Source organism: Spermophilus citellus, assembly GCF_964194105.1.
Source record: "Spermophilus citellus genome assembly, chromosome: 1".
Lineage (NCBI taxonomy): Eukaryota > Metazoa > Chordata > Mammalia > Rodentia > Sciuridae > Spermophilus > Spermophilus citellus.
This window is the reverse complement of record NC_138182.1, coordinates 182,974,627-183,002,441: the sequence shown is the minus strand read 5'-3', so window position 1 is coordinate 183,002,441 and position 27,815 is coordinate 182,974,627. Positions and strand designations below refer to the sequence as shown.

The following is a 27,815-nucleotide window of genomic DNA, read 5'->3' as shown; positions in this document are numbered from 1 at the left end:
AATAAATATTAAAAATTCTCTCTCTCTCTCTCTCACTCTCTCTCCTCTCTCACTCTCTCTTTAAAAAAAAAAAAAAAAACTACTACCCTTGGCCCAAAATGCTCTCCTTGGCCTTACTTAGAATTAGAAACACCCCAGAAACACTAGGGTTCAGTTCATTCAAGCTCTTATATGGAAGGCCATTCTTAAGAAGTTATAATCTCAAAAATCAGGAAACTGCAGATTTTGGTGGTTCATATCACAAAGCTGAACACATTTCAAACTAAAATCTATAGATATCCCATATCTGAGCCACTGAGTTCTCCATTTCTGTATGAACCTGGAGATCTAATTATGGTCAAGGCTATACCTTCAGTTTCCTCAAATTTAGACCTTATCTGGAAGGGACCTTTTCTTGTGATTTTATCTATACCCTCTGCAGTGAACATGCTTGGAAAAGAGAACTGTATTCACCCACTGTTGGGTAAAATCTTGGCATCTTGGATCAACTCCCAGAGAAACACCTCCTTCCCAAGAAACGGAAGAATGATATTCCTGCACTCCAATAGAAGACCTAAAATATCTCTTCCACAAAGACAATAGTTATATACTTTTTTACCTTTTTATTGTTTTAGATAAGTCCACTGAAATTAAGTTTTTTCTAGACTGAGCTCGATAATATGCAATGCGGTTACAGAAAGATAATTCCTGGATATGTGGACTATTGCCCTTTCCAGAACTTCTGGGCTGCCTTGATGGGTATCTCCCTTACAAGGAAAAGACTGGATCAAATTTACACTATTTGTAATTTTATAATGTTAAAACAGAAAGAAGAGAAACACTCTTTACAAACTGATACTTGTGTTGATATTAAATTATGGCCTATAAATGAAAATTTATCACAACCAGGTCATGGAAAAACTTTCACTCCAGAAAAAAAAAAAAACAATCTTCAAATATTTGCTGCTATAAAATCACATTTAAGACCATCTACACTTCACTTTTCACTATCACCTGAATGTCAAAGGTATAAGGATGGTTACTATTAGATTTGGGACAAATATATATGGCTTACACCTATCACAGGGCATCTAAACCAAAAAATCCCAATCTGTTGGGAACAACATAACCACACCTATGAAAAATGGCCTAATGCCAGTCAGGAGTTAGGATGGATCCCAGAGTCACTATGAGATTATAACTTCACATTGTGATTTTACAGGCTTTGGTTTGGAAGTAATTGGCTCTCTAGGCTTGAAATTAGATGGCTAATACCCAATGGATAGGTGGGAGTAACTTATGGCCCTGGCTTCCCCCAGGCTAGATGGGAAGATTACTATAAGGTACCCTTGGATGCAAGGGAGATGGACACAAAATATGAGACAACTGGCAAATCTTCCAATTTCAGACATGGATGGTGATGATCTGTTTTTCATTAGGATGATCATTTAGCTTCACTGTGATACCACAAATTGGCCTAGAAGATGTAAAATGTAGCACATAAAAGCTATAACCTGATGTATTCAAACTGCCCTCCATGAGATCAAAGATCATACTCCATGGAACTCACAGAATGGGAGAAAATATTTATAAACCACATACCTAAGAAAATCTAATAACTCTTACAGTATAAAAAACAATGTACTATGAAAGACAATGGGGCTTTCTCCCCTTAACAATAAAAATAAATAAATACATAGCAGCCTCACAAAGAAAATGCCTATAGAAGAGACACAAAAGAAATAATAAAGGGAATCAAATCTTATCCCAGCAATAAAATTACTGTAGGAATTTCCTCAATACCTTTTAATAATGGATAGAATATCCAGAAAAAAAAAGATCAAAAGGAAATAGAAGACTTGAACAACACTAGACCAAACGAAACTAACAGACATCTACATAACATTCTACCCCAAAGTATCTGAATAGAACACCAAGCACACATAGGACATTTTCCAGGATAGATCTTGGTAGGTCACAAACAAGTCTTCACAAATTTAAAAACATTGAAAACATACCAAGTATCTTTCCAACCATCCATTTTCACATGAGGGAAGAGTTTGATGGGGGCAAGACAGATGGAACAGTGCAGATAAGACAGTGAGAGCTATTCTGTGTCTTCTCTGAAGACCATAAAGTAGGTCAGTAAAGGTACCTCCTAAGTACTAATCAGTAGATCTTCTCTTAGCAGGAGGCTTGGGGAAATTTTCATCTGGTGAACTCTTAAATATGGGGAAAGAAGAAGATAAAAATTGCATTTATAGATCCTAAGATAGACATGTAAACACTTTTCAAGCAGATAATTTGGAAAAAAAAATAAGAGAATCAAACCTGAAAAGAAAAACAGGAGGCTGAAAATGTTAAGTCAACAGAGGTCTAGACTTCTAGTGGTTTAAAAAACTAAGTTCATACAGAATTACTTGCAGAGATAATAAAGCCATTCCACTCTCAAGACCATCAATCATTAATACCTGTAGAACTTACACAAACAAGAGAACCATCCCTTTAACAAATGTATAAATATTCAGTATTAACTGTAAGCCCCATGTTGTAATGTTGTTTGACAGATCTCTAAAATTTTTCATCTTGCATAACTGAAAATTTATACTCATTGAATAACAACTTCCTGTTACCTCTACCCTAAGTCCATATAGTATATGTATATATGTGTGTGTATATATATATATATATATATATGTATATATATATATATATATATATATGTGTGTGTGTGTGTGTATACACACACACCCTTTTTCTTTTTTTACCTTATCAGGGTGATGTCATGATTTTGGGCTGCTGATTAGATTCAATTTCTGAACTTAAAGTAATGATATTACAGATGAGATCGGGCACGTTCAGGGTGGTATGGCCGTAGACATGTAATGACATTACAGATTTTTACTTTGGAATGAGCCTTTTATTTGCACATATCATTTGGAAAAATTGTATAAAATTTACAGTATTAAAATAGTTTACCTTTGTTAACTTCCTAAAGAATCAATATTAGCTTACCTTTTTCTTCTGATTTTTTGGTAAATGTAAAGGAAATTTCTCTAAAAACAAAAAATGAAAGAAATAAAAACACCCAAATGAAAAGAGTTTTAAAAATCAAAGTCTTAGAAAAGCCATAGTCCCTGATAGTAAGTGACCCTATCTCTGAGTAGCAGAAATACATAAATATTGCCTATATTGCAAATGCAAATATTGTGATGTATTTAATGGCAGAAGCAAAACACCAAATTAATAGAATAAAAATCAAACATTTTTAAATTTCAGAATTAATTTTAGTCTGTGAAAAATAATTTGATGAATTGCTCTTCAATAATACCCAACATCTTGTTTTTTCACCTTTATTTTTGTGCAGTTAGTTAAATAAGACAATGCTTTGCATGAATCATTTCAATAAAAATTAATCAGTGTTTAATCAATCAGTTCTCTGCTCTAATTATGGACTTACAGTATTAATAATACCTTACAGCTGACTTGATTCTGAAATTGAAGAGTTATCATAAGTGTTAGGAAAATAACCAGGTGCCAGGGATATCAATGAGCAACTCCTTTATGCAAACAAGGCGTAAAGGACTTTAGGGCTTTGAGAGCAGGCAACATCAGCTCAGACTGTCAAGGAATGCCAGACCTGGAAGAAATCATTTTTACTCATACTTTCTGGGGAAAAAGCTTGATGTTTTATTCAATGAACCAAGGTCCACAGCCCATTTTCCTCCATCTGTAATGGAGGAAATGAGAACAGCAATTCACTGATGCCATTTTGCAAACATTTGTAACACACCTGTTTTAGTTTGCCCTGAGAGATTACAAACCCAACATAATCAGTCCCTCCATTCCTAAGTGACAGTTGTTATTTCCTGCTATTTCTAGGATACGTGAAGAGTTTCACCCAAAATTGGAAAATATACTCACTAGTATAAGGAATAAAATTTAACAACGTGATGAAAACAGTTTTAACTCATGAAGAGAAGAAAAAATATTGTATTATGTCTATGAATGAAAACATCCTAATGGCTTTTATAACCCTTGAAACAGACAAACAAATACAGAGCCACGGGAAGAAAGTTTTTGTTGTTGTTTTTTTTTTTTTTTTTTTTTTTTTTTTTTTTACTGGTCAAAGAACTGTTCTACCTGGTAGCTGGATGAATTCCCCTTTCTTTTGCCCATCCCTCAAATTCAATGAGAACTATAAAATGTGTAAACGAGGTACCTCAGAAATATGAGAAAAAGGTTGGGTCAAATTCCCTTTCACACATAAGAAATTGCTAGCTTTGGCAACCCTTGGGGTTAGGGACTGAATTATATTTTATTTAAATTTTTTTTTCCTTGGAGAGTAGGAATAGTTGTTTCTGGGAGGCCTGACCTGCAGCAGTCCTCTCAGCAATGACATACAAGAGCTGTCTCCCCAGCTATGAACTTGACTTGCTTCACACAAGACAGGCCACAAGGACAACAGCTCTGACCTAGATAAGACATGAAGTGTCCTGTGTCCTCCCTGGAGGTTGTAACGTAGATCATGAGTGGTGCCTCCTAAATATATCTCAATAGATTTTCCCTCAGTAGGAGGTATGGGGACAATTTATCTGATGACACAGAAGTATGGGGTAGAGAAGAGACAAGAGTGATTATGGAACCTAAAATTTAAAGAGAGAGAGTGGGGGGGGGGGCATTCCAAATAATTGAGTTGGAAGGAACAAAAGAATTGAAGAGATTTTTTTTTGTTAACTGTAATTAAACATATACCTATCTCCTCAATAACTTTCAATGCAATGACAGTCCCATATCCAGTCGCATTTTAAAAAATTTAATTCTTTTGTATTTTGTAGGCTTACAATTGTAAGAAATAATACAGAGAAATTCTGTTTAACCATTTTTTTCTAGTGAGACTCTGGTACAATGTTATGACCAGGACTTGACATTAACTAGAGATATTCCTACAAGTGCTCAGTCTCACCACCCAGAACTATGAAACAACTATTTTCAAATGAAGTGAACATATTAAAAACACTGGTATATTTTTAAAGCTCCTGGATGAGTCCCAGGACCAGCCAGCTGTAGAGAACTCTGGGCCAGAGCACAATTTATTATTATTTTTTTTATTATTTTTTATTTTGTAGAATAAAAGAGAACACCAAGGAATTAAGTGGAGATCAAATATGGAAAGTAAAAAATGGAGCAGCTTTAAACTAGTCTCCCAATAGCTGCTTCAGATAGAGTCTTGACCTGCTGCATCTAAATCTTTACCTGCATCTCCAGGTATAGATTATCATGTTAAGCAATTTCATCCCATCACATAGGTAATTGATACTGAAAGTTTTTCAAGTAAAGAAGATATTTAGTCAGAGTATATTTTCATAATCAACATGTTTCACTGAATTGACTTAGTGGAAAGAGTTCTAGCAATTCAAAGATCTATCTAAATACAACCCCCCAGTCTTTATTAACTTTGTTATAATATAGTCTTGATTATTCTTCTTTAAAATGTGAGAATAATGATTTCTATTATTATTATATTTTATTTTAAATGCTATAGATAAAATATTGAAACTATCTACCCTTAAATTGTATATTTAGTAGATATTTGTCATCTTAATTTTACCCTCCCCCCTCCTAACCCTTCTGGAGAAGAAATCCAGAATTTAGATAGGAACCTTTGGGATTAGTAATTTTCATGATCACTAAATTGCTCTTTAATCTAGTAAGTACAAAAAATTCCTTATTAAAGTAACTATTATGCTTATACTAACTCTTACTTACTTATATAGATTGCAGAGATTTTTGTGGTAGACCTATCAAACATTAAAAAAAAAAAAAAAACTGCTCAGAAGCCACTTAGATCCTATGCTGTGAACTTCTCTTTATATCAACAGAGATTAAGACAGGAGAGGCAGCGTATGAACTGATGAAAAAAATGAATATAAACTTTTTGAAATTTTTCTTAAAAGGCTATGAAAGTTTTAAAATTTACCATAAAAAGGAATGTTAGCTATGTGGATTAGTAAGTATAGCTTAAATGAAGACAAAATTCATGTAGTATTCAAATTTTGTCATGGAAGAAATGATGTCAAAAAGTTTAAAAGGCAATAGGTACCGGGAGCACTCCCCAGCCCTCTCAGTCACTGCCGCCCATTAGTGTTGGCAAAGAAATTCACCACTCAGAGCAGTAACAGAGATGAGCTACCTGGATTGAACATAAGCATGTAAAATACCAGCTAAAATGCATGGTGGGCCTGTCCCCGAATGCTGTATAATGCAAGTTGTTGTTGTTATTTTGTTTTGTCTTTGGAGACTAAACTGTAGGTGGAAGTTTAATAAACTTTTAAACATGACTGAATTTTCTAATATACCTCATGTCTCAGAGAGACCAAAGTGATGTGATTATCTTAACCACCAGGAGACAACAAAGCTAAACTGGGATCAGGGACAATTTTTAGCGGAACGTTGTTTCTAAAGGTTAGGGTGTGATGCTCAAATCCTTTCTTATGGGAAGAAAGGTGAGTGCTGAATACTTTTGCAGTTACAGAAAGAATACTGAGGTAAATAACCAGCTCCTGTGGGGGAATTTCTGTATTGAGAGGCTTCCTGGAATGTTCCTCACCAACTGGGCATGGATTGATTGTGTCCCACATGAGAATAAAAAGAAAGATAAACCTGGATGCAGTAGTGCACGCCTGTAATCCCAGCGGCTCTGGAGACTGAGGCAGGAGGGTCCTGAGTTCAAAGCCAGCCTCAGCATCCGAAAGGTGCTAAGCATCTCAGTGAGACCCTGTCTCTAAATAAAATACAAAATAGGGCTGGGGATGTGACTCCATGGTGGAGTGCCACTGAGTTCAATCCCCATACCCCACTTCCCCTGTCAAAAAAAGAGAAAGATCATCCAACTTTCTACCAAAAGATAAAAAGTGTTGGTGCAGAGATAAATGGAAGGGAAAGAGCCTATAGACTATAAAGGAAAGCTGTTATTGTAGTCCACAGATGAGTTTTGGGGAAACCATGTTCCATATTTGTTAAATATAAAGCATGAGTAGAAATGATTTCCTCCAGATCTGGTATTCCTTGGCAGTCTTAGTTGATGTTGGTCTCCTCTGAGTTCTCTAAAGTCAGGGTCTCATTTGTGTAAAGGAGTTGCTCATTGATATCCCTGGCAACTAGTTATTTTCCTTACACTTAAGATGTCTCCTTAATTTCAGAATCAAATCATCTGTAAGGAATTGAATAGAAGTCCACAATTAGAGCAGATGATTTATTAAACAGTGATTAATTTATTTGTATTTGAATAATTCATGCAAAGATCTCAACTATAAAAGTGAAAAAGCAAAATAGTACATATTTTTGAAAAGCAACCCATGAAGTTATTTTTCACAAGTTGAGATTAATTTGGGAAAAATCATAAAAGAATAAATGATATGCTATATAGAGAAAACAGAATAATATAAAAGACATACTCAAAATCTGAAAAAGTAGTAAAAGAATGGAAGAGAACATGTGACAGATATTAACTCAACTGTATCACTAATCATTTTGCTTGCTAATGTTCGGAACATGTCAATTAAAGGGAAGAGGTTAATGGAATCAATCAAAAAGAAAACAGACTACAGGCTCAGTGGCGCATGCCTATAATCCCAGTGACTCGAGAAAACCCTGTCTCTAAATAAAATACAAAATAGGACTGGGGATGTGGCTCCGTAGCCCAGTGCCCGAGTTTAATCCCTGGTACCAAACAACAACAACAACAACAGGACAGACATTATGAAGGCAGAAAGAATACTCTTAGAGGAGAGCAAGCATGTCAGAGGGAGGGAGGAGAGGAGAATAAGGATAGGTGCTGGGGAGTAAAATTCATCTCATTATATTATATGAATATTCAAATATGACACAATGAAACCCACATATGCACCAATAATTTTTTAAAAAAAGAAATCAAGGTAATTAGACAATATAAAAAAAAAAAAGATCCAAGTACCTATTGTCTACTTTAAGGACATATATAGATTAAAATTAAATTGATTGATCAACTGCCGCAGTCTTGGCTGGGCACAGAATCACGAGCCACTCAAGCAGGAACAAAACTTTATTTTTGAAAAAGCCACCAATACTCCGTAGGCACCGGCAAGCCAAACCCGGTCCTCCCCACGCTGGCGTCTGCCTGAACCGCGCGTTCCCCCGGAACCAGGGGGCCCGGACCTCCCCCGGAATTTCCTCCTACTATCCTTCCCCAACCAATGGGAACTCTCCAGGAGTCCCGTAACTTGAGTCTGGTAGCAGGCCAAGGTGAACAGCAGGAGCCCAATTTGCATATGAATGTACATCTTAACATAATCATATCATCTCAGTGGCTAGCTGGCTTCACTTTACAAGCAAAGGTGCCATGCATCATTTATCTGCTTGTAGCTCCTAGCAATCAACAACATGTATACTCAGAAAAATGAGAATTATATCCCACCTATGTATGATATATCAAAATGCATAAATGAATTCTACTGTCATATATAACTAATTAAAACAAAAAATAATTTAAAAAAGTAAATGGATTGAGCAACACATACTTTGCTAGCACTAATCAAAAGAAAGTAGAAGTAGCTAAGTTGGCAGCAGACAGAACAAACTTTAGAGCAAGAAAAGTTGCCAGAGATTAATAGGGGCATTACATAATGATAAAGGAGTCAATACTGCTAGGAGAAATGACAATCTTGTATATATATATTCCTAACAATAAAATGTCAAAATATATAAGGCAAAATCTAACAAAACTGCAAGGAAAATTAGATAAACCCAATATTATAATTGGAAACTTTGACACTCTTCTATCAGAGTAGACAAATTCAGAAGACAGAAAATCAGCAAGAACATTGATGAACTCAACAGCACTATTACTCAGTAAAGTTGACATCTGTAGACTACTTCACCCAACAAAAGAAGAGACATTCTTCTCAAGCTCATGTGAAACACTCATAATGACAGACCACATGCTGGGCCATAAAACATACCTCAAAAAAATTAAAGGACTAGAAATCATACCATCTCTACTTTTAGACCACAGTGAAATAGAATTGGTAATCAGTAACTTAAGATAGCTGGAGAATCCTTGAATGCTTGGAGATTGAATGATACATTTCTAAATACCACACAAGGATCAAAGAAGGAATAAAAGACTTGATAAATGCTTTGAGTCAATCAAAACATTGCTAAAAATAGCAAGAGAAATTTTAAAATATTTTGGGCAAGACTCGGATGAAAACACAACTTTTCAAAATTTATGGGTTTTAATAAAAACAGTGCTTAGGAAAATTTATAGCACTGAATGCATATGTTAGAAAGGTAAGAATTCTTAGAATGAATAATATAAGGTTTTAGCTTTGGAAAACAGAAAAAGGTTCAAACTAAATCCAAATTAATCTGAAGAAAAGAAATGAGTATTACAAATAAATAAGTAAATTTGAAAACAATAAATTAAAATAGAAAATCTGTGAAACCAAAAGATGTTTCTTCACAAAATCAATAAAAATACATAAACCTCTATGCAGACTAACTAGGAAAAAAGAGAAAACAAAAATCATTAATATCAGAAATGAAAGATAGAATATCACTTAAGAACCCATAGACATTACAAGAATAACCAAAGAATACTATGAATAACACTGTGCCCATAAATTTGATAACTTAGATGAAATGGACAATATACCAATACTCACACAGGAAGAAATAGACAATCTAAATGGCTTTTGTCTTAAAATAAATTGAACCAATAATTAATAACCCTCCTAAAGAGAAACAATCAGGTCCAGGTTGAATTTCCCCAAACTTTCAAAGAAGAAATTTTATCAACTCTATGAATCAATCAATTCTCTCTAGAAGAGAAAGCACAGAAAATACTCCCAAACTTATTTTATTAGGCCAATGTCATTTTATCAGAAAAATACAAGAAAAGACAACTACAGCCAGTCTTAGTGGCACAAGCCTGCATTCCCAGCTACTCAGAAAGATGAAACAGGAGGATCATAAGTTCAAGTCTAGCCTGGAGAACTTCATGAGACCTAATTTCTTCAATACTTCTATAAGAAATTAGAGCAACAACATTTTGATATGGAATAATATATCAAATTAAAATGACCTTGCTATGACTAAAGAATTCCTAAATGTGTGCATCATTCCCTCTGAGAATCCAGTAGAGGAAATGAGCAAAAATAATTAACCTTACATTTTTAAACATTACTGTATTTTCCATTATGTATTGATTTTGTAATTTACAAACTAGATGTTTTTGAGTCTCATGGTTCATTTAAATATACTGTCTCAATCTGTTTTAGTTAATAAATTCTTATTAAAGAATAAAATTAATTAGATGATCATATCAATAGTTTCAGGGAAAGGATTTCCCAAAATCCAATACCCATTCATGATAAAACTTCTCATTAAACTAGGAAATTAGGGGAATTTCCACAACTTCATAAAAGAATTCTAAAAAACCCTTATTACTAACATTATATTTAGTGAAAATAAACCAGAAGCTTTGCCACTATCAGGAACAAAACAAAGATGCCTTCTCTCTACTCCTTTTTGATATGAAACTGGCAGTATTAACTAATACTATAAGACAAGAAATGTGAATAGATGTAAACTGATTGGGAAGGAAGGAGAAAAAATGTTCTTAGATGACAGGAATGTCTACATAGAAAATACAAGAGAATTGCCTAAAAACTCGTGAAATTAATAAGAAATTACAAACAAATTACAAAATACACACTTAAGATACAGGATTTAATCCCTTTCCTATATGCCTACAAAGAACAAATGGAATTTGAAATTTAAAAATGCCGCCATTTATGCTAGTACCCACCAAATTAAATACTTAGGAATAAATCTAACAAAATATGATCAAAATCTATACTGGGAAAATGATAAAACTCTAATGAAAGAAATAAAATAGGAACTAAATAAAATGGAGAGGTATTCCATGTCCATATATAAGAAGACTCAATATTGTCACAATGTCATTTCTGTCTAAATTGACCTGTAGATTCAATGCAATCTAGTGAAAATGACAGCAAGTTATTTGTTAGAGACCAACAAATTGATGCTAATGTGTATTCTGGGAAGGTAAAAGACCCAGAGTAGCCAACACAATATTGAAGGAAAGAGCAAACTTGGATTCCTGACACTACCCCACTTCAAAACTTAGTATAAAACCACAATAATCAAGACAATTATGGCACTGGAAAAATAATGGACAGATAACTCAATGGAGTAGAACAGAAATCCAGAATAGATTCTCATAAATATAATCACCTGGTCTTTGACAAGGAAACAAAGACATTACAACAATGCTTTAACAGCTGAGCATCCGTACATAAAAAAAAAAAAAAAAGAAAAGAAAAAATTTAATCTAGATGTAGACCTTACAGTTTTAGAAAAAAAAAGGCCACTCAAAATTCATCATAAGCCTAAGCATACAATGCAGAACTATAAAATTCCTGGAAAATAACATAAGAGAAAACATGGTTGCCCTTGGTTTTGGCAATCACTTTTTATATACAATACCAAATACACAATCCACGAAAGAAAGAACTAATACATTGAAACTCAGAAATGATTTACAAAGGATAATGTCCAGAGAATGAGAACTCACAAATGGGAAAAAGTGTTTTTAAAATACATATTTTAAACATCAACAATAAGAAAACAACTTGTTTAAAACAAAGGCCAAGGACTTTAATAGACACTTTACCAAGATGTACAGATGATAAATAAGCATATAAAATATGTTTCATATCATATGTTTCTGAGGAAATTCAATTTAAAACAATTCTTTATTATTTCACATCTATTTAAATGACCAAAATCCAGAATAATGACAACACCAAATGCTGGTGAGAATGTGGAGTAACCCAAACGCTCACTCATTGCTGGTGGAAATGCAGAATAATATAGCCATTTTGCAAGGCAATCTGGTGGGTTTTACAAGTCTAAACAATTTTCCCCTATCTTATCCAGAAATTGCACTCATTCAAGAAGAGCTAAAAGCTTTTGTCCAAACAAAAACTTATACATGGATATTTGTAACAATTTTATTCATAATCACTGAAACCAGAAACTATCAAGATATTCTTCAGTAGGTGAATGAATATTTTAATTAATTTAGGCTGCTATAAAAATAACTATAGACTGTGTGGCTTATAAACAGTAAGAATTTATTTCTCACTATTCTGAATTCTGAGCAATCCAAGATCAAATTGTCAGCCTAGTTTGTGACTAGCGAGAGTTCATTTTCTGGTTCATTGATTGTTGTCTTCTTCCTGTGACCTCAGATGGTGAAAGGCACAAGGCACTCTCTGGGGTCTTTTATAAAGTTAATATTCCTATTTGAGGGTTCCTCCTTCATGATCTAATCAGTTCCCAAAGTCCCTCCTTGAAATTCCATCACATTGGATATTTGGTTTTGATAAATTAATTTTGAAGGAATTCAAACATTCTGTCCTCAGCAATACATAAATATGAGGAGTATATCTAGACAATGGAATATAATGGAGCACTATAAAAAAAATGAGCTACCAAGCCATGAAAAATGTGAAGAAAACAGATTCATATGATAAAATAAAAGAAGCCATTCTGGGAAGGCTATGCTACCTGCTGCATGCTTCCCACTATATGACATTCTGGAAAAGGTAAAACTAAAAAGAGAATAAAAATGATCAGTGGTGGCTGGGGTGAGGAGAAATGGGTCTAGCACCAAGAATATTAAGGGCAGTGAAATTTTTTCTGGGTGATAATCAAATGTGAATACATTTCATTACGTATTCATCCAAATCCCCAGAATAGGAAACACCAAGAATCAACCCTCAGGCCGGGAGGGTTGGTGCACACCTGTAATCTCAGTAGTTTTGGTGAAGCTGACTTTGAACTCAAGATCCTCCTGCTGAGTTCAAAGTCAGCCTCAGCAAAAGCAAGGTGCTAAGCATCTCAGTGAGACCCTGTCTCTAAGTAAAATACAACTGATAGTTCCACTGTATACCTATTGGGCAATTATGAACATGATTTATAAAAGAGGTTTTCCTTTTCCTATTGTCTATTCTTAACACTCTTCTCAAAGATTAGTTGACCATATATGTGGATGTATATGTGTCAATTTCTTTTAGCAATGTCATAGTTTCCATTACTATGTATTCTTTTCATATCCTTTTCAGTCCTGACCTCTCCAAGTATTTTGAAAACTTCTTATGGCAGAAGTTTTTTGTACTGATCTTATTATTTAATGAGGACAAAATAAAATAACAGATGGCATAGGATAGATCCAGTCCAACGCTGTCAACACTGTAAAGGCTCTGTGATAGGCAGTTATCTTTCCCTATTCAGGGGAAAGCAGGAAGTAGTTATAGGAATTGCTCTTTTAGCATTTTTGAAAGACAACAAACGAGTATTAATTTTTCCTACATTACAGGCATCATCATTAGATATAAGAATTATAATTCAAAATACTACCTCTATTTCTGTAGAAATGTAGTTTGGCGAAATTATGTCTTCTTCATTTTATTAGTATAACCAGACTGTCTTGATCTATTTTATTCTGGAACACTAAATTGGATACTTTTTTGAATACTTTTCTCAGGCAATCAGTAAAAAAAAAAAAGAAGTAGAACTGGAATAATTAGATGTCTGTGTAGAGGATAACAATTTAGAATCTTGATCATACCACAACCAAAACTAAAAATGAACTTGAGGTAGAGTGCATATCTAAATATCCAAAACAAACAAGTTTCTCAAGGAAATAATAATACATTTTTCCCCTTGGTGTTGGTCAGAAATGAGTTGCAAACCCAACTAAAAAATTAAATGACATAGTATCATAAGAAAAATACATGGCATAGTGCCTGACATACAGCAGACCCTTACATCGTATGTAAGATAGAAAAGAAACATCTAAATAAATATTCAGTATTCACTGACATAATTTTTATGCAAGTCTTCTGGAAAGAAGGCCATATGACTGGCTGAATAACTGTTTATAATGTAGCTCTACAAATTAGTATTTTAATGGATACATTCCTTAAAATTGTTTTAGATTGATACAGCAGAGAAAAGGGAGGATTCACAAAAATAGAAGGGAGATCAGTGGAGCAGAGGAAGATGATTGAAAGGGAGGGAGAAGGATTGGGAATAGAGAATAATGGTAGAATATAACTAATCAAATTATGCTATCTGATATATAAGTACAGCACAGTGAATTTTACATTTATGTATATCTATAAAGCACTAATTTTAAAAAGTATAAATGAATACAAGGAAGACCTGTAGACTAGAGGAAGGAGAACCAAAGGAGAAAGAAGGAGAGGGAAAGAGGAAGCATTGGAGACTGAAGTGCAGGAAATTGTATTCCATGCATGTATGAAAATGTAAAAATAAATCCCAATATTATATACAGGTATAATGCACTAATAAAACATTAAAATGTAAAAAAATACTAGAATTGTTTTATGATATTGCCATCACATAGTTCACTCTTTAGATGTGAAAATATTTATTGAGAAGCCTATCTTGTGTGGCATAGCATATGTCACAGATTTCTGTCTTCAAATAGTTACTGTGTATTTCTGCCATTAAGCTCACGTTTTGAATGAGCCCTTTGTTTTCTCCTGTTTCTTATACTGAAAGATGGAGGGGAATGAAGGTGTATCTGTCTTGAAAACCATATATACACCCTAAGTCAAGGAAGGCATGATTGCCTATCATCCCAGGCCACCCCACTACATCTCACTAACTTGCAAGCATGAAAGGAAAACATAATAAATGTCTCCCGAGCCTCATAAACCTTGCATTGCTTTTGTATTGATCCTACGATCTGTTCAAACTCAGGCATATTCTAGATCTTATAGTCTTAGTCAGTATTGCCTAAGTTTCTGATTATAACATTAATCTGGGTACTTCTTAGAAATTCAAGTTTCCAGACTCGACAAAGAACATATTCTCATTTTTTTAGAACAGAGAAGATACCAGACAGCTATATTCTTTACAAATAAGTAATAGTTTGAAAATAGACTCTTTGCTTCAAAATTATTCATGTATAATTACCAGAAGAATGCATTTAGGTTAACCCACTATCCAAAGGAACAAAGGACATTTTCATAAAGATAGTTTAATATTTTATTAAGCAAAGTAGGGTGTTAATTACATTAGGTTACATATTATCAAAGATAATATTAACTTGAAAATTAATATTTAAATAGTTGAACACAGAGGATAAAATACTAAAATGCCGGAATCTTAGAATTGGAAAGAATATTGAATGTCCGGTATTCTGTGTCCTACGGGAAGATTCACCTGATCTTCTAGGAGCATAAGATCCTAACTGCAAAAATTCAAATTGCTTGTAGAATTCACTGCAAAAATGGGACCACAATAAAATCCATGGGAATATGTAACTCTTCCAAAAATTCAACATTTACCATAATGTACCAAACTAAGTTTGTAGCCACTTTTTCTGTAGAAAAAGAAAGAGAGAGAAAGAGAATGGAGAGGGAAAAAATAAATAATTAAAAGAACACATTCATCTCCCTGGGAAGTGCACCAAGAGCTCCCGAAGGGGCAAGACTGGGACTCTGGACATGATGAAGAGGCTGTGTTCTGCTTCTACAAGTGGTTGAACCCCACCGGCTCCCAGTCCCTGCATATCTCCAACTGTGAGGATACCTAATATTTTCTACTTCCTCAGTCCTGCCTCAAACTTGGAGTCTGGCCAGACCTGAGAAATCAGAGAATAAGGGATCGTCCTTATTGAGAAAGACATGGCAATTAGGGCATTATAAGTACAAAGACTTTACGAGGTGAAACACCAGAAGAAAACACTGCAAATAAGGTAGGGAATTCGAGCAAATCCATCACCACATTGAGTCCTTTAGGAGAAGGGGAGAGGGGTGGGATTTTGAGTGGATGTTCCTTATAATATCCTATGGTCTGAAGAAGGCTTGGAAACTCATGTGGAGTTCAAGGGACAAATTTGACCACTGGGGGAGTCCCTTTCTTTCATGAATGGGTCCATTTCACAGATTTCAATGTATAGCAGAGGTCTGTTTAGCCTTAGGGCTTTGGAATCATGTCATATTGGCTACTAGTTTGCCACTATTCTAATTAAGTTGTACGTTTTCAGAATACCCGGCATGGCTATATTCTCAAATACAAAATCACTTTCAGAAATGACAATTTCAAACAAAAATAGGTACAAGTGTTTCTTTGTCTTTTACAGCACATTAGTTTTTTTCTATGTGTTCTGCATATATTACTAATATAATAACTAGTTCTTCATTAATTACAGCATATAATTACCATGATGTTCTTACTTGTAGGCCATGCAGAAAATACATTTGTTGCAATAAGTATGACCATCTGATCCACAGACTGGAATATATTCTTTGGTGCAAATGTTGAAAAGTTGATTATACAAATTACAAATTGTCTATAAAATATACAGAAACAACATAAGCATACCAGAAAAATAGGCCATTGAATAAAATGTTCTTCATTTTTAATATGTATCTCATCCATCCATAAGGGGTAAATATATTCTATACATTAATATAAAGATAAACATTTAACTAACATGGTACAGTAAAAAGTAAGAGAATAATTATCCATTTTCTATTGTGCATAAGCCGTTTACAAAGAAAGAGCCATAAAACTGACTAAACAGGATCCTAAAATGTCCATGGACTTTCCCTCCAAATTACATCTCCCTTTCCTCCCCTCCCAGAGGAAATCACACAATTGAATTTTCTGTTTATTAATTCCTGTACAATTTCCCTGCATATCAATGTATTTATTCACTACATACACTCATGTTCATAAATCTCATTTTTATGAAAGTATTCATTAATACATACTTGTTCAATTTTAGACATTTTGTTAATTTACACAAAGAAAACAATGCCATGTGTGTTCTTATGTATAATTTGCTTTTTATGCATCATATGACCCATGCATAAACTGATATTTATAGCTGTAGTTGATTTATTTTTGCTGTTAGGTAGCAATCCATTATATGAATATACAGAAGTCATTTTTGACAGTGAATCAGTAACTGGATGGTCCAGCCTTTCATTCGTTTTATTCAAATAAATAATTCTACTCCAAATAGCATTTTCTCTCTCAGAAGCATGTCCACAATAGCATCTCACTGCCAATGACTGGAACTTGGTGGGAAGTGTATTCATTTTATCATCCTGTATAGATGTGAGACCATTTGTAATATTGTTGGATGGATTCTGTTTCTTGAATGTGGTGTAATAAAAAATATATTTTTATTTGCAAAAATTCATTCTGTGTTCATTCTCTTTGGTAAACTTCATGTTAAAATATTCAATTTACAAAATAATTGAGATTTTACCTTTTTCAACTTCCAAACCAATGAATAATAACTTACCGGATGCCTGTAAATTACTGATTTTATAAAGAGAGTTTCTGAAAACAAAGCAAAAAATGAAAAGTTAAAATATAAACAAAGAACATAGTTTCTGGTGAAAAGTACCCACATCTATTTATAGTACAAAATTTATGCAAATTGAACAGTATTATAAGTAAGATGTGAGAATTTTGTGGCAGTTATTAAAAAATTAACTCAAAATAAAGCAAATCTAGACAATTTTGATCCAAACTGATCCAGCTCTACATATAAAAATATTATTTATGCTGTTTATTAACAACCCTCATTATAATGCCTGAATTTTTCAATTCTTGAATAAATTTTTAAATGAGCCATTCTGGTCTTAGGGATGAAAATATCTTGCATATGTTCACTTAAGTAGGAAAAAATCAATATTCTTTTCTACTTTCAAGATTCTATCTACTTTATCACAATTCCTTTATTCTGAAATTCATAGCTGAACTTGAGCTCTTGGGAAGATAAATTGCCCATTAATATATCAATGACCTCCCTTCTTATCCCATGCCTTGACTTAGAGGACTCTGAGCTGGCAAACAACAAATTAGATTCACAGGAGTGCTAGACTTACAAGGTATTATTTCTCCTAGAACATTGCATTAACAATAGTGGAATCTGAGCTCCCAAAAGAAAAATAAATTTAAAGTTCTTGAGTTATATAGGTGAGCAAAGACTTAAAATCTATAAGCCCATTCTAATCACAACTCTTTTCAACTTCTCAAATGAGACAAATGAGAAAAGGCAGCCCACTAATTGGATTTTAAAGAGACACTTGTAAAGTGCACTGGTTTATCTCACCAGTTGAAGGATTATATCCTGCAATAAAACTAACTCATTCAATCTTGATTACAGCAGTTGTTTCTAGAATTTCCTAGGCTATTTGAAGTGTTTCTCCCAGGACTGGAAAATTTACTCACCATAATAAAGAGGAAATGTCAAGACAATGATGAACATGAGTTTGATCCTTGATGAGAAGAGAGTCATTTTATAGGTCTGTGGAGGAACTCTTTGGAGTGTTGTTAACAATGATACCTGACACATCAAATAAAAAGAAACAGGCCTGATTTCATAATGTTTCTTATTTTTAAAGAAACTGCTATGATTTTCTAGTAGGGAGGACTATTCACTTTGAAACCCACCACCTGAACAAGTCATCAGATATCACAGGCTGGATGTAGTGGTGCACTTCTGTAATCACAGTGCCTTGGGAGGCTAAAGCAGGAGGATCCCAAGTTCAAGGCCAGTCTCAGTAATTTAGCAAGGCCCTGAGCAGCTTAGCAAGATCCTGTCTCAAAATAAAAAAACAAAAAGGGCTTGGGATGTTGTTCAGTGGTTAAGCACCCTTTGAATTCAATCCCCAGTATAAAATAAATAGACAAATTACAAATTTTCAATGTATTCTTTCCTTAAAAAAAAAAGTCATCATGGAAAACCTCTACAGATACAAGAAAAAGCACAAGAAAACAACTACCAACAAAAGGGAAAGAGCTACTCACTACTCACTCTTCCATTTTTTTCAACCAGCCTAGAAAGGGACTGGTTGCATTAAAAAAAAAAAAAGTACATTCAAATCTTGGTTATTTTCTTCAAAAAGTAGTAAGAATTATTTCAGGAAGGCCTCACCTGGAGCAGTTCTTACAGCAATGATGCACGTTACAGGGCTCTCTCCCTAGGTTCACTCTTAACCTGCTTAACACAGAGAGAAGATGAGCTAAGGACAACAGCTCTGGAGGTTGTGACTATCTTGTTCACTTTTCCTCCTCAACCAATACCTTATATCTAAGTCTCTTTTATTGACCTGTGAGTGAGGAGCTCCATGGGGGCGAGACAGATAGCCCAGATAAGACACAAAGGTATTCTGTTGTCTTTCCTGGAGGCAGTAAAGTAGGTCAAGAGAGGTGCCTCCCAAATACTTCTCAAAAAATTTTCACTCAGCAGGAGGCATGAGGACAATTTGATCTTGTGAACCCAGAAGTACAAGGAAGAAAGAGAAAATAATGAAAGCAAGCTATAAATCCTAAGATAAGAAGGTATGTGAAAGCTTTTCAAGCAATCCAGTTGAAAAGGGACAAGAGAATCGATCAGGAAAAAGAAGTTTAGAATGATATTTAGTCTGGGTCTAAGTTTTTTGTGTTTATGAGAACTATATGCATGTTAGAGTCATGGAGAACTTTCGAAGACTTTGGATGCATCAGTCTGCTGTCAAAACAATGGATCAATCTTTAGAAAAAGAGGCCTGAGCATTGGCATGCTATGAGAGGTCCCAGATGAATCTCATGTGCAGCCAACTTTAGGAAAGCATCTTCAGAAAACAGGGTGCAAATGCTTGGAGCAAGAGAGATGAAGACTGGGGAATGGAGTGAGACCATATGGGACATTGCCTTAAAATATGGCAAAAATGTGTTCTTTACTTCAGCAGCACTAAGAGGATAATGGAAGATTTTAAAGAAAGGGAGACATTTATTACAAATTATTCTCTTCTTAGTTAATGTCCCTAGCAGTCTGTCTCAGTGAAAAGAGCATTGGCAGATGAAAGATCTTAGTACAAATCTCATCCTTTCTTGATTTAGATTCTGTGATTCAATATTTAGACTCTCTAATTCATAGTTCTTTTGTAAATATGAAAATTATAATATCTATCATTTATTATTCATGGGAGATCTTAGGAACAAAATATTTAAATTGCATTTAAAGTTCTGTGATTGTTGGTAAATTGCCACCCTAATCCTACCTTCTGATTTTTGCAACATAGAAGATCAGGATTTATAAAGAACCTTTAATATCAGTGATGTTCCATGCCAATTTATTGGAAAACCCAGATCTAACACGTGTAGAAAACACTCCATTATTACAGTGAAGTAAATATTATACACATCCTCGCACTTTCAAGTGTCTACATGGGCATCATGATAGAGGCCCATGCCAACTATTTCTGTTGCAGAATATTGGATGGGAAAGGTTTCCTGGAAAGGAAAGTGCATATTAAATAGGGAAAACAATTGTAGACATGATTACAATAGTGTGTAACCACTTTTTATGGGACAGTCCTGAATAGAGGAGGCTTGTTGTAGTGCCTCCTATTACCTGAGATGTGAGGACTATGTTTAAGAGGAGAGGTAAAGGGCCTATTTACCTCTCTGCTGAAAAAGATATAAAGTGAGGGTCACAGAGTTTAGCTGAGGAGAAAACTTCTGGACTTCAGAGGAAAGCTCCCATTGATGAATGGGATTTATCTCCAAACCAGATAAGACTACACCAGCAAGATCAAAAGTCTAGAAGGAAGCATGCCCATTCTCATATCAAACTTATACAAATAGACTGATTAATTTACAAAGTCCTACTCCTTTTCTATTCAGATACTCAAGTACCAAAGAGCTAATTTGAACAAATCATTTCTTCCAAATCTCAGAAATCTCACAGTATTTTGAATCTAATATGCAATGCATTCAGCGCCTCTAAGGAATTTATGATCAGAATAAAGTTTAGATCTGCCAGACATGGTGGTGTGTTGCCTGTTATCCCAGGAACCTGGAAAGTTCAGGCAGGAGGATCTCAGATTCAAATCAGTCTCAGCAACTTAGCCAAACCATGTCTCAAAAATTACAAAAGGCTGAGGATGAAGCTCAGTTCCCCCATGTTCAATCTAAAAAAAGTCAAACTTTCAATTAAAAAGTACTGTATTTCCTCACCAAATGACAATATTTAGATATTGTTAAACCTACAGTGTTTTACTTTATTATAGCTAAAATATGGAGCTAATATGTATCTAATAAGATCTTCATAGAACTAAGTTACATTGGCATGTGGGATGTGGGGAGCTGACTCAGCTTGTGTGGGAGTCACGCAGAGGTAGAATTTTTATTCATTAATGGATACTAACTTTCACCAGTACACTGAGCACACCTACAGGTTGGTGATGATATCTGCTTTTACTTACTGAATTTACCCTAACATTATATGTAGGGTCTGATGCATAATAGGAGTTTAGAAAAAAACCTTGAATAAAAGTAAAATGAACATATGTGCGAATTGTCTAACATTCACTGAAAAATGTATTGATGTATGTCCTATATAATAACAATTATGAAAGCAAATGAATACCTTTTATATGTGTGCCTATAAAAGTATACATTCTAATGGATACTTTAACTACAAATAAATACTAGAGGTGTAATGAATGTACATTCTAAAATTTTTTACTGAAAAGGAAAGCAGGCCCGGCATGGTATATATGGCAGATTAGTAGTTATCTTCCAGATTCATCTCTGATATTAAATCAAGATTTAAATGAACATTTGGCACTAGGTAAAACCTGCTTTCTACTGGTTGAAAGATGATGAGAAATAGAAACACATCAATCTTGGCTGGCAAATGGATCTCCTAAGTTTATGAAATGAGTTGTCTGGCATCATAGGGTCACCAACCTCTATCTTGACAAATTTGTGAGACAGAAAGAAAATATAAATTTTTTCTTTCAAGTCTCAGAAATCTCACAGTATCTTTGAATCTATTATGCAATGCATTCAATTATAAAAAAATGTCCTATGCCTTAGGAATTAAGTTTGTATTTCCTAACATCTTGTAGTCCTAAAATTCTAATATTAACCAGGGAGTACTCATGAATTCAAGTTTCTAGATACCTCTCTGAGAGGTCTAGATAATTTAGGACAAAGAAAATTCCAGGTATATACTTTTGAAAAATACTTGGGTATTCATCTTTGAAAATGTTGAGTTAACCAAAAGTGTTCATGTATCTTAACCCACTGCCCAACAAAGAAAGATTTTTAACTAAGATAAATTTATTTAATAGTTGAGTGAAATATTTGTAATTGTAAATTATATTAGATTTTATATTATCAAACACAAAATTAAAATAATAGTTTTTCAAACTATCACTGAAGAATTCAACAGAGAGAATAAAAATACTTCAATCATAGATTTACAAGTTGGAAAGATTCTTCAATATCCTGCTTTCCATCTGGGTACCATAGAAGAAATCACTGGTTGTCTAGGAGTTGAAGGCCCTGGTTGAGACGATTCTATCTGATTGTAGGATCCACCACAAAATGGGATTACCATGGAAGCCATATGAATGTGCAGTTCAGGAAAAAAAAATCTTTAAATTTCCTTTACTTTCTCTGTAAATAAGAACAGAGGAAAATAAGTTATTGAAAGAACATTTTAAATTCACTAAATATTTGTAATGTTTTGAACAACTAATAATAAAAAAAAAATCAAGAACTTTGTAATGTTTTGAACAACTAATAATAAAAAAAATAAAAAATTAATTCCCTGAATATTGCATAAAATGCTTCTTAATGAGAAGGACATGAGCTTGGAGAAGTTTGGAGAAACTCCATCTGGTTCATTGTGCAGGCAGCCAGGCCCCACCCATTGCCCAGCCTTGCAGGAGTCCCTTCCCTGATCTGGGTCACTGGACTCTTCCTGCATGCTCAGTCCTGACTCAGTCTTGGGACTGGCACAGGCTCAAAGGAGGAGAGGGTTAGAGATCCAGTAGTTCTCTAGAAGCAGAAGCCAATTTGGGATTGAATGAATAATTCTATGAAAGGAAACATTTGTGAGAGAAAATGTGAAGGGCAGCAAGAGGGCTGGTTCAATCTTTAGAATACAAACTCCCTGTGAGTGAAGGAGCAGGAAGGGAGACTGGGTGAGGTGACCTAGACTGCACTGTACTGTAAGGAGGATGTGTAGGCTGTCACCAAGTTGAGGAGACAAATGGATCATCAGAGAAGGAACTGCATAGTATTAGACCCAATTGTGATGTATTTCAGAGTTCTGTAGTTAGGTTTCTTACTCAATTATGTTCCCTGTAGCTTGGAGCTACATCGTGGAAATTATTATTCAGGATCTGGATTTTGTAATTACATTATACTGGTTATTAGTCTGCCATTATTAAATTAAGGTAAATATTGATTTATACATTTGCAGAATATATAGTAGAGCTGTGCTGAGAGAGAAAGTATTCAAATTCTTTTATAAATGAGAACTTCAAGAAAAGATGCAAATGTGTTCCTGTGGCTTTTACAGAGATAGTTGTTTTCTAGGTAGGTTATGGGTAGGTCATCAGAAATATGGGTTTTCCAATCATTTTTGATAGTTCATCTCTTTAGAAGAGTTAATTTTTAATCTAATACTCTTACATATTTTCACTGCAGAATACACATGTATTTCTCTAAGTCTGGCCATTGGTTTCACAGATTGCAGGGTTTCTCTGAAGCACAAAAGTATTTGCTCTGTATACACAGCACAGTCTGGCTGTTAAATATAAAGAGAACATAGAATCTATTGGATAGTCATTTTCTAAAATATTTTTTATTCTTCATACAAATGCCACACACAAAAATGGAATAAATATATTCAATATTAAGGTGTTAAAATATACATTGAGGCACATACAACCCAGTTAAACATGTATAAATATTGGTGTATTTTTACACATTCAATATTATTTTTATTTATCCATACATAAATATTTTATTTATCCATACAAATGGATGAGTATATTTTTATAATTGAGCTGTCCCACCCCAACTTCTATTCACATTCAGGTCAAGTCACATCCATTATTTTATATTATAAGGAATTATAAAACTGATTTTAAAATGTTTATTTTAATTTTTCAAAAATTTCAATATGCAAGTATTTATCTACATATGTATTTCTGCATATTTGCAGTATATATAGTAGTATAGCTACAAGTATGATTTTTTTTGTGTTGGTCATATTGATAATTTATAGAAATAAATAATATTATGTGTATTCTGCTGAACCTGCTTTTAAAAAGTCTTTGTGACCTTTATCTACTTAGATATTTAGTACTACAATTCATATTTTTTACCTCTCTATAATATTCCATTGCATGAATCTATGGAAATTGTTTAATACAACCTTAAATGTATAATTGGGTGGGTTTTTTTCAATCTTCTTTCTTTACTAGGATAAAAAAAAATTCTACTTTAACATATATTACCCCTTAATTTATATATTATCCCTTAATGTATATTAGATGATTGTGTATAATGAAGCAATACCCATTATAGAACTTTTGAATAATGAGATACTTGTACCTTTATATTGTAGGAAGGCTATATTTCTTGACTTTTGTGTACTAATAATTCAAGATTTTGTGATGCTTTTTTTTTTAGTTTTTAGTTTTTGGAGGATCATCCTAGCACACATTTTGTTTAACTGAATTTGCTATTAAAACTTATAATATAAAAAAGTAAAGGCTTACCTTTTTAAACTTCCACATTAATCAATATGAACTTACCTCATTGCAAAGTCTTGGAAGTGCAATAGAAATTTCTGCAACCAGCACACAAAAAGAAAAATAAGAAGGGGTAGGAAAGCATCACATTGTCTATGGTGAGAAGCACCCGCATTTCCTGGTAGCATAAGACTATGCTGATTACTTCCTTAGCACAGTAAGGAGGTGAGGAGGTGAGCTTTGCAGGTAAGGAGGTAAGCATTTTGTGGCAGTGCTAAGACAATGTATTCATAGAATGACTTAAAATATGGAAAATTTTCAAGTTTTCCAAATTAATATAACTTATGAAAAACAATCTTATATATTATTTATTAATCTTCCTTTGAAGATGCCATAATGGTTTTATTTTTCCATTTTAATACATGATACAATCTAGCAAGAGAAATGATACCTTGCAGAAAGTCACTTATTATGCCATGTGTAATATGAAATAATATTGACACTAATTAGTATTTAGCTAATTATTAGTAAGCATTAATATGTTGAATCTACTGAATATCTCACAGTTACTTTATTCTGAAACTGATGAGCTAACTTGAGCTTTAAGAAATACAACTTGTCAATGAAAGGATCAATGGATTCCCTCATTACACAAGGCCTTGGCTTAGAGGACAGAGCTGGAAAATGACAGATGAAATTATCAAGGCATGTCAGATTTAGAAGACCTCATACTACCCATGCTTTGCATTTAACAACTGTGGAATCTGACCTTCAAAATGGGGGGAAAAGAAAGTAAGTATCTGTATTGAAAGATGAACAACAATATAAGCTCTACTACCTATTATTTTACTTATTTGTTTATTTTAAGGAGTAAAATCTTGTTGTGTTGCCCAAACTGTCCTTGAACTCAAGGAATCCTCACACTTTAGGTTCCTGAATAACTGATACTGTGGGCACACACCACTGCACTTTTCAAAGATGTGAAATCAGAAAAGGCAACTCACTTATGTGATTTTTAGAAAAGCATTTGTAATATGCCTTGTTCATCTCACCAGTTTAAGGTTTATACATGCAATAAAACCAACTTGTCCACTCCTGAATTGCAGTAGCTACCTTCTGCATTTCTTGCTTCACCCAAGACTGAAAATTTTGCTTACCAGAATAAAAAGGAAATGTCAATGCAATGATGAAAATAAACTTTGATCCATGATAAGAAGAAAGGCATTTTATCAACTCTGTGGAAGAACCCATCAGGAATGCTTGTAACATATTTCCAAAGGAAAGTAATGGTAAAGGTACTACTCCCCCTCCCATAATTACATACTTAATTATAGTGGATTCTTTTTCCTTTTTTCTTCCCCAATCCTCAATATCAGCACAACATAACATATGAACAGAAGGCCTTCCAGATCCTTGAGAGAAACTCCAAGGATGTCTTTTTTGTACATTTAAGAAAGAGCTGTTTATTCTTCCCATGCTTGGCTCCGTGCACAAGGAGCCTGGCTGCATTTGAGAAATTATCTACATTGGTATCTCAAAGCACGAACAGCTATTTCAGGAAGGATGGATTTGGAGGAGTCCTTAGGCTGAAACTGGACTCCAGAATATTCTTACAGAATCCCTGGTTAACTTACCTGATACAGAAAACACAAAGGAAAGAAGCCAACAGCTCTGAATGCTATGACTCTTTTGTTCCCCTCTCCATCTCAGTCACCTCCACCCAGCTGAGAAGTCTCTCTAATTGATCTGTTGGTAAAGTGCTTGATGGAGATAAGGCGCATGGCCCAGTGCAGATAATACACAGGTGCATTTTGTGTCCCTGTCCTAGGCTGTAGAGTAACTCATGAGATACATATTTATCATCATATTCCTCAGCAAGAGGTTTAGGACAATTTTACCTGATGTATTCAGAAGTATGGGGAAGGGAGAGAGAAGGAAATGAGTACTTAAGAGATCCCAGGATGGAGACATATGAAAGTTTATCAAGATACTGAGGTGGAAAGAGCAAAAGAATGAAATAAGAAATAGAAAAATTAATTTAGAGAATTATAATTGGATACATGCCTAGATCCTTAATATTATGCAATACCAGAAATGCATTAGACTTAATTGGAGATTTGTTTATTTTCTTTTTATGCTTTTATTAGTGCATTATAGTTATACATAATACTGGGCTTCATTTTGACTTAATCATAAAAGCATGTAATATAATTTGCTTCACTTCAGTCCTCAGTACTCCCCCTTTTCCTGCCCCATGTTCCCCTTTTTCTTTAATTTACTTATAATTTTTTATAGTAGGCTTCAAAGACAGACTTCCAGGTGAAATTCACTGTGACATATTCATATGCATACATAACTTCATCAATTTCATTGCACTGTTTCTCTCTTTTCCTGTCCCTTCTCTCTCCTCATTAATCTACTTTCTTTGCTTCACTGATCTCTCTTCTATTTTCATGGGATCCCTACCCACCCCACTTGCCCCACCCTTTTCCCCTTTGTTTTGATCTGTAGTATAACTTTCTGTGCATAAGAGAGAAAATATTTGATCCTTGTCGCAGTCTGGCTTTTTTCTCTTAGCATTATATTCTCCACTTCCATTGATTTACTAGCAAATATCATAATTATTTTTGTTTATAGCTGACCAAAACTACACTGTGTGTATGTACCACATTTTCTTAATCATTCATTCATTCATGGTCACATGGGCTGGTTCCATAACTTGGCTACTGGGAATTGTACTGCTAAAAACATTCATGTGCCTATATCATAAGAGTATGCTGATTTTAGTTCTTTTGGTTAAATACCAAGGAGTAGAATAGTTGAGTCATGTGGTGATACCATTCCTAGTCTTTTGAGGAAACTCCATATTGCTTTTCAGAGTGGTTGTACTAATTTGCAATGCCACCAAAGATGTAGAAATGAACATTTCCCCCTACATCCTCACCAGCATTTATTATTATTTGTATTCTTGATAGTTGCCATTCTAAGTGCTGTGAAATGAAATATTATTTATTTATTTATTTATTTAAATTAGGTATATATGGCAGCAGAATGCATTTTGATTCATTGTCCACAATTGCAGCACATCATTTCATTTCTCTGATTGTACACAATGTAGTGTCACACCACATGTGCAGTCATATGTGTTCCTAGAGTGATGATATTCATCTC

The 27,815-nt window shown here is 34.0% G+C and overlaps 2 protein-coding genes across 5 annotated transcripts in view; one reads left to right on the top strand and one right to left on the bottom strand.

The window, feature by feature from the left end:
* Nucleotides 1-27,815, top strand: part of FBXO38 (F-box protein 38) — a 276,681-nt gene that overhangs the window by 58,990 nt on the left and 189,876 nt on the right. The gene's annotated exons all lie outside the window — the stretch shown is intronic.
* The window catches only part of LOC308657259 (sperm-associated acrosin inhibitor-like), a 52,911-nt gene continuing 40,251 nt past the window's right edge, over nt 15,156-27,815 (bottom strand). For 2 of the 4 annotated variants that reach the window (XM_081308792.1, XM_081308794.1), the window contains 6 exons: nt 24,708-24,742; nt 22,360-22,554; nt 18,334-18,448; nt 17,399-17,436; nt 16,320-16,435; nt 15,156-15,463 (listed from right to left, as the gene is read on the bottom strand). In XM_081308792.1, coding sequence (XP_081164918.1) covers nt 15,418-15,463; nt 16,320-16,435; nt 17,399-17,436; nt 18,334-18,400 — 267 coding nt within the window. In that variant the 5' untranslated portion in view covers nt 18,401-18,448; nt 22,360-22,554; nt 24,708-24,742 and the 3' untranslated portion in view covers nt 15,156-15,417. Of the gene's footprint in view, nt 15,464-16,319; nt 16,436-17,398; nt 17,437-18,333; nt 18,449-19,039; nt 19,103-22,359; nt 22,555-24,707; nt 24,743-27,815 lie in introns of all 4 variants that reach the window. The other 2 variants (XM_081308793.1, XM_081308795.1) reach the window with 2 other exon arrangements.